Raw genomic sequence first — 8,635 nt, 5'->3', positions numbered from 1 at the left:
TACTCTCCCCCACCTGAACGCCTACAGCGGTCTTGGCTGAGACACGCAAAAAAGTTGCACTCCCAAATATTTTTTCTGCACTCCCACAATACTCGGGCCCGTTGTCAGAAACAAAATTAGTCTTAACATTAGTCTTAACAATAACATTTTCTCGTAGACCGTCGACATCACTTTGTTTCGTATTGTTATGAGGAAATCTGCAGCGATTTTTCATTCTCGTAGCTTGGTAGCGTTTCTGTCAACGGTCTAAGAGAAAAAGTTAATGTTAAGACTAATGTTAAGACTAATTTTGTTTCTGACAACGGGCCCGAGTATTGTGGGAGTGCAGAAAAAATATTTGGGAGTGCAACTTTTTTGCGTGTCTCAGCCAAGACCGCTGTAGGCGTTCAGGTGGGGGAGAGTACGAGAGGGGTTCCCCCTCTCATTGGGCCCCAGGATACCTCCCTGGAATTTTTTTTAATTATTTAATTTTTTTGGCTGTGCAGTTTCAAAACTGACCGTGCAAATCATGGCTGCACGGCTCGCTGTCTAATACGTTGCCCTAATCTTCCCACGTCACGATACCTTATGTGAATAGACGCACGCACGCATGCACGCACGCAGCATCTGTCATAGTGGCCTGTGCAGTGCGCATATTCTTAGCCATCACAAAAAGTTCGTCGCAGGAAAAAATGCCGTGTCATACAATATATGTGGTGTAACCTATACGTTGTTTACAAGTTAAAAATCACTATGTTTAGAGCGGACATTTCGGGGACTTCCTTTGAGTGACCGTCGACTGTTAAACTATGATATGCTATAATATTATAATTACATATATATATCCGCACACGCACACACATATATGAATACATGCACCCATTCGCCGCAAACACGAGAGCGTCATAGCACGAACGTCGTTCAAAGGTTGCGTGAAGGTCACACAGACGTCACACGCTGAGGTCACACAAAGGTCATGCAGAGGTCGCGCCGCAGAGGTCGCACGCGCGCGCGTTCCCTCACCGTAGTTGATGGCTTCCATCGCGATGCCGGCCGCATCCTTGCCGTAGCCCTTCTCGTAGAGCTGCACCATCTGCACGCCAGCGTGCGTGTCGGGCGGATGCAGGGCGTTGAGGTGGCGTGTGTGCGTGCGCAGCTGCTCGACCGCTCCCGCGCGGAACGTGTCGCACGCAGCGATCAGCACACGGAAGCCATTCTCTACGAGCCAGAACGTCACCTGCAGCCGTCAATTATATACATACATATATATATATATATATATGTATATACATATATATCAGGGGTCAATAATGACAAATTTTTGTTTTTTGTTGTTGATTTTTCAACAAATTTTTTTTTAAACAATAATGTGGATATTATCTCCCATTGCATCATAACCACTCTTGCTCACTCGGCGAGGCGGTGTGGCTCGCAGGGAGAGTGGAGCTGGAGCTGCTGCTGTTTGCAGTGGGGGTGCGTGCGTGGCGGGCATACCAGCTGTATGCCGGGTCAAAGGTTATCTCGCCGAGTGTTGCGTCAATGTCCAATCTCCCAGCGAGCCACACCGCCTCGCCGAGTGAGCAACAGTGCATTAGTAGCTGCCTTTTGTTTGCAAGTTCGGCGGAGAATACGTTCGGATTGATGGCCAAGGAATGAATAATCGTGTCGTACGTTTTAATCTGTATCTCCGGATTGCTGGTGTATACGAGGAAACGATTTCGCACAATGCTAGGCGAATGTAATGTGTACGATTTGAGCTCAAGTTGGATGAGTTACGCGTAGTAAATCGTAGGTATTATAAGGCTAGTAAGTGACGAATTCCACTTGTTTATTGAAGTCACACTCCTTCCCTATTATCTACTCCTGATATAATATTAGGGGTTAATAATGATAAATTCTACTCGGCACTAAAACTGCTCAAAGTTACTCTCGCTAGGATATTTTTCGTCGGTGTTTCCGCGTGCCGCCGCGGCGGATGCATACCTTGGCGAGGTTTGTCGACTTGCCGACGCCGTTGACGCCGCAGAAGGTGACGGTGTACGGTCGTCGCGTGCGCTGGGCTTCCATGACGTCACGCAGGATGTCGACACGACGCTGAGGAAGCAGGATCTGCATGCACGCCTCCGTGAGACTCGCGCGCACAGTCGACGCCACGCCTGCAACAATCACACCATGAGACACGCGCGCACCGTCGACGCCACGCCTGCAACAATCACACCGTGAGACACGGTGGTTACCTACGCTACCACCACGATATTCAAGCAGCAGCGAGGCGCCTCCTAACATGAAACGACACCTGCACGACTGGCAGACGGCCTGCGAGGCATCCCCCAGGCGATGAGTTACCGCGAATGAAATCTGTACAGGTTTGAGGCTCCATCTATTGGCAACATCCCTCTACAGCCCACACAAGATCAAGTGCCATGACGGGCAGTCGTTACAAGGTTCCCCCAATCAATCATGTCATCAATCAATACAGTGGGTATTTATTTGTTAATATTCTCATAGCAAACCATTCTTTTTGAATAAGGAATCCATTATTTATTTATTTACATTATAATTAGCATTTATTTTTTTCACATTTTCATTGCACATCCTGCTCTCATCAATTAAATAAATTCATATCACACTTATTGTTTACTTATTTACGTGTATTCATTATTCATTAGTATGCCAACACTAACGATCTTACCACTAAACGTGCCGAGTACTTTGCCTTCCAACTTCTTTCCTACAGACTGGCACAGCTGGTCTGCTATGTCTATGGCCACGTTTTTACCTATAAGAAGAGCAGTATCAGAAAGACGTGTTAAGCTGGGTTTACACTACCGACTTTGTGTTGGCGAATTGGACGAAACTTCCCAACTATTATGTCTATACAACCGACAATCGGCAGTGCAAGCGCAAAAGTTGCACGACCAACCGATCGATAGGAACTAGTTGGAAATTGTTTGCCAATTCGGAGTTGCCGGATTGCAAAATTGGTCCAACTCACCAATTCCCCAACATAAAGTCGGTAGTGTAAACCCTGTAGGATACACCACTGGCTATACGATATATGATGCCATCCAAGCATACGTACATGATCACCTTGAAACCTTCTTACAAGACCTAAGATAAAATATTGCTTGTTTCCCCTTTACCGACCGACTCGCCAAAACGCCGCTACTCGACACATTTTATTGGCCAATTAAAACAAAACAAAAATTACTTCGTTTCGCCAAAAAAAAAATCAAATTCGTTCCGCAAAAACATATATATACACAAAACAGAATATACAATATACATACACACATCTTGTCAAAACAAAATAAAAACGATTTTTCACCTACCTACCTACTCGGTACCCTGAGAGGCGAGTAGGTAAAAGGAAAATTAACAATTTTTTAAGGGTGGCCCAACTACTGTCAGATTACCACACACGGAGACTATTATTACGGGACTATTATTTCCATGACTCAGGCTGAACAATGACCAACGAGGAGCACAGATCTGAGACGATGGAGGCAGGTGAGAAACGAGTGATTCATGTATGATTTGCAGTTATTTTAGGTTTAGTGTAATTCAGGGTTATTAGGATGCTATTTTACTTTTCACTGAAATTTAGCGGGTAGCTGCCCCCTCCCCTTGTAGGTTATGGCGCTGTACTGGATATATTAATTATGATTGTTTTTGGGTTGCTTAGTGGATGGATGGACAGATGGACGGATGCAGGCATGCATGCATTGATGGATGGATGGATAGATGGATGAATGGATGGATAGATGGATGGATGGATGGATGGATGGATGAATGGATGGATGGATGGATAGATGGATAGATGGATGGATGGATGGATGGATGGATCGATGGACGGATGGGTGGATGGATGGACGGATGGATGGTTGGACAGATGGGTGGATGGATGGACGGATGGATGGTTGGACGGATGGATGGACAGACAGATAAATGGAGAGATGGGTGGATGGATAGATAGATGGACAGACCGAAGGACGAACAGATAGAAAGATTAATGGATGGATGGCTGGATAACTGAATGGATAGAAGGATACATGGATGAATGGATTGATGCATCGATACATTGATGCATGCATGCACGAACGAACGGACAGACAGACAGAATCACAGACAGACAGATGGATGGATAAATGGATGCATGGCTGAGCGAGTTTCTCACCGATCAGATGGTCTCTCATGCGGTCAAGCACGGGCCTCATGTCCTCATCACTGATCACCTTCGATCCAACAAGACTCTTGAAAACATTAAACATTCCGAATCCTGCTGCCGGCTGACCCCTGCGATCACACAGCAACAGAGACAATATGTGAGATAGCATGCAAGCCAGCATGTGAGATAGCATGCGAGTCAGCATATGAGATAGCATGCAAGCCAGCATGTGAGTCGCTTACACTGTATACAATACACGTTATTCTAATTATTAATATTATAATGACTATTATAATAATAATAACAATAACGATTATTATAATTATAATAATATTATTATGATAATTATAATAATAATATACGTGATTCTAATTCTAATTCTAATTAAAATGTAAAAATTAAAAATTAATAAATATGCATAACAACACTATCAAGGCTTGCCCTTACTTTGCTGTTGATGCGCCCTTGCTGGGGGAACCCTTCACAGTCACTTCCTTCACAACCTCCTCCTCCTGCACCTCCTCCTCCTCCTCCTCCTCATCCGACTCTACCTCCATGCCTTTGATCTCACCTTTCATCTTTCCCACAAGTCTCACCTGAAGGTGAATCAATGGAACAACACTCACTGGGAGGTCAAACAAACGACGACAACTACTGTAAACGCTGTATATTTCGCGGTGGTTTAATTTTCGCGAATTTCGCAAACGCGTCCCCGACCGCGAAAATAACAACACGCGAAAATAACAACACGCTGTTCTTCACTGATTCGGGAATTCACCGACCGCTAAATTAACAACTCACGAAATTGTCCGTCAAGTCTGAATTTGCGAAAATATCTGTATGCGAAAAATATGGCGTATACAGTACTTGGTAACGATGGATTGCGTTACCGTGCCAACGAACAGCTGCCTACTGAGTAACGGTGCGAGGGCAACAGATGCCGAATATTGTCAGATCGCGTTACCATGACAACGAACTGATGCTGAATGCGTATTATTGGCTCGAGCTACCGTGGCGATGGACGCCAATTACATGTTTTTGGCTCGAGTTACCATGGCAACAAACAGATCCTAACCTCATGAGGTTGCTGCAGGTTAGCACACTAAATGGGGCGACTACGGAATGTTGGTTTTACTAGTATTATTTCAGGGGTAGAAATTAACTTTTGAACACAAGAGTCCGACGGACTCTCTACACTCAAAAAGAGGGAGGCCGCAGCAAAATGAGGGAGTCCGCAGTCTGAGGTTCAAAATTAAAAATATTAACAATAACGCATGTGCTTATTTTTAAGATTCATGCGGTTGCATGTCTGCCAAATTTTCTTTGGACATTGGCTGAAAAAAACGGTAATTCCGCGAGGCATTGCTCTGGAACGAACTAGTTAGTATGGCAGAATTTTCAGGGAGTCACACAGACTCCTGCATTATGTCAAATCAAGGAGTCCGACAGTAAATCAGGAAGTATTTGACTCCGGACTCGCGTTAATTTCGCACCCTGTTATTTTTACTCATATATTACTGTCACACATTACACACGCCATTACTCTGTTCTACAGTGCAATGCAACACGTTTTTATTTGAGCTGTGATTATGTAGGCGTAGCGTCATCGTGAGCTGGCTAGTGTCTGCGATCTTCTCACCCTCTCTGCGGTGATGTTCTCCAGGTTGTTCTCAGTGCCGTTCTGTTGCTGTTCTTTGTTACTGAAGTCGAGCACGTGTATGTCTTTGTTCGTTCCTCCGTGCTCCCACTGCCTCGCTTGCTTTGACTTCTTAGTCTCGACCGCGTTGGCCTTCGGGCTTTTCTTGTCGCTGTAACGCCAGCAGTGTACATAACATGCTTGTATTTAAACCTCACACACACTTGTTGCTATACATAATACCAGGAGTAGATAATAGAAGACTTATCTTCTATTATCTACTCCTGATAATACCTGTGATAGCAGTCGCCGCTAATCGAACAGGCACCCAACTATCCACAACACTTTTAGAATTTCTCTTGAGTAGAAGTTACACAGTGAAACCACCTCTATAGAACGGACGCCTCTATAGAACGGACCCCTCTATAGAACGGACACCTCTATAGATGGACATCTACCTATCAGGGTAAAAATACACGGGAGCGATGAGCGATTCGCTCTTCAAACCTCCGAAATCGCTCCCGTGAGGCTCAAAATATCTCGCGTCAAATTTTTGACAAGAGCAATTTTCCCCACAGACTTTTGAAAACGAGCTCCCGTGAAAAAAAAGAAATTCCCCCCCTGCTACCTATAAAGGAAATTTTCGGTGTTTCACATGATTGACCGTTTTAGATGTGAATGTATACATATGTATAAAAACTCAATATTACACTCTGGACTCACTGTCATCTAAAGATTACTACAGAGAGACCATGGTGGAGTTACATAGATTATCACGAAACAAGGGCTATATCATCAATCAGATGAAATGTAATAACTAACATTAAATAATTTTCTGGGATGCAATATCATCTCAATAACGATAGACACGTGTGAGATTGGCTGAAGGAAAAACCACTGAAAATACTCCAGAAAGGGAGTGCTCTGTCACCTCTGTGGTACATTCTGGTGCTACCTGAGCATCAATTTACAAAACATATTCTAACTCCCCCCCCCACAACTACACAAACTTTCTCATCAAATTAATGCTGATCACAAAACATGCACGAGACAGACTTTTCCTCTATTAACCGTGGCTGAATTTATCATCTAACTTCGAAGCCCGATCAAAAACATGCACGAGACAGACTTCTCCTCTAGTAACCTCAGCCGATCAGATCTCAAGGTTGGACCAGCTGACTAACGCTCTGTCAGAGTAATTCGAGAAATAATCCCGACATGAATAGTAGCGCACCTGAGAGCCTTCTCCTTGGGTTTTGGTCTCGGTTGCTGCTTCTCGAAGAACTTCATCCGGTTGATGAGGATCTGATCCTGCTCCGACGGAGGCGAGCCACCGTTAGCTGCGAGCGGGGCGGCGGCCATGGCAACAGGCTTCTTTGACACTGCAACACAAACTCCGTGGCTCCACAAACGCTCCCTCGCATATATGCATGGCCCCTATCCTCACACACGCACGCGTGCACTCTCTCCTGCACTCACTCACACACTCCCTCATTGTTTCTCGATCACAATACATTGCATAGTATATTTATTATTTATCCCAAAGTTTCTCACTTGCAATATTGCTTACATACACCGACTCTCACTCTCGCTGTTTCTCTCTCTCTCTCTCTCTCGCTCTCTCTCGCTCTCTCTCTCTATCGCGCTCTCTCTCTCTCGCTCTCTCTCTATATATATATATATCTCGCTCTCTCTCTCTCTCTCTCAACGAACAGCTTTACATGCATTCATTACCTTCTTTTGTGGGTTTCGGTGCTGATTTTACATCATCCTTTCTCTCTATCATGGAAGCAACTGTTTTCTGTGATTTTACGGATTGCTCGTAAGTCTTCATCTTCTTTGGGGCTTTTGCCTTACGCTTGCTCATCTCCTCAACACTCCGCAGCACCCTCTATTGGACAAAATAGGAAACATACAACTGCTTGACTGCCAAAGGCAAAGACATGGGATTATATCATGTTACTAACAGCCCTTGAATTATGAATTATGAATTAATTGTGAATTAATAATTGTGTGTTAATTGTGAATTAATTGTGAATTTGTGTCTTAATTGTGAATTATTTTGTGATTATATTTAATTATTTAGTGAATCGAGAACAGTAAATAGAGAATAGTACTTTTTTGAATAATTACTTATTATTTAAAAAAAAACCATACTAATGCAATAGAAGAGATGCTAATTCGACCCTACCGTAAATTCATCAGCAAAGGAAAAGTTTCCTATCGTGTTTCCCTCCAGCAAGTCATCCTTGTACTTGTCTCTAAACTCCAGATGTATGCAGTCAAGAAACTTGTCTATGTAGGATAATTGCAATATCTTCTGATAAGCAACCTGAAGGACAAACACTTCAGCAATCACACGTCAACATAAAGCGAAGTTACTTACAAGATTTGCGCAGTGCAAAGCTGCAGCTTTTTTTGACAAAACCAGTGCTTTTATACATTTCCATACAACTTTGTACAAACTTACCACGAATACCAGTTCAAACTCATTGTCAAGCTTGTACTGCAGAGTAAGTCCATCATAGCCGAAGGTGTTTGACCCTGTTCTCTCCTGCAAGCACACACACGCACAAGGAAATCATTTACTAAAGTGGCAATCTAAATTAATTATACATATATAAACTGATATATATATACATACAGAGTGCACAATGTCATAGTTCAGTTATTCCATGAATATCATCTATACAGTAGGTCCAGTAGTAGCCCAGTAGGGCACCCGCAAATTATTATTATATATCTATAGAGTCATACCCAAGGTCATACATAGTGTACATCTTGTGTAAATAAGTTTATGATTATAGATAACCTTATAATGACTTGGCGTTCCAAGACCATGCGACGTTTCC

The 8,635-nt window shown here is 43.5% G+C and overlaps 1 protein-coding gene across 1 annotated transcript; it reads right to left on the bottom strand.

Moving 5' to 3' along the window:
• Window positions 1-238: 238 nt before the first annotated feature.
• LOC106813503 (signal recognition particle receptor subunit alpha-like) lies at window positions 239-8,337 on the bottom strand (the record flags this gene model as incomplete). Its single annotated transcript, XM_014817646.1, is given in 11 exon segments — window positions 239-246; window positions 1,003-1,216; window positions 1,963-2,135; window positions 2,672-2,758; window positions 4,157-4,275; window positions 4,595-4,743; window positions 5,787-5,955; window positions 7,018-7,165; window positions 7,518-7,674; window positions 7,975-8,115; window positions 8,254-8,337. Coding segments are annotated over 11 exon segments (1,449 nt in total), but the record flags the coding sequence as incomplete, so codon positions are not given.
• Window positions 8,338-8,635: the final 298 nt, after the last annotated feature.

This window comes from Priapulus caudatus, unplaced genomic scaffold (genome assembly GCF_000485595.1).
Source record: "Priapulus caudatus unplaced genomic scaffold, Priapulus_caudatus-5.0.1 Scaffold784, whole genome shotgun sequence".
Lineage (NCBI taxonomy): Eukaryota > Metazoa > Priapulida > Priapulimorpha > Priapulimorphida > Priapulidae > Priapulus > Priapulus caudatus.
Note: the sequence above shows the minus strand (reverse complement) of the source record. Positions and strands in the feature narration are given on the sequence as shown.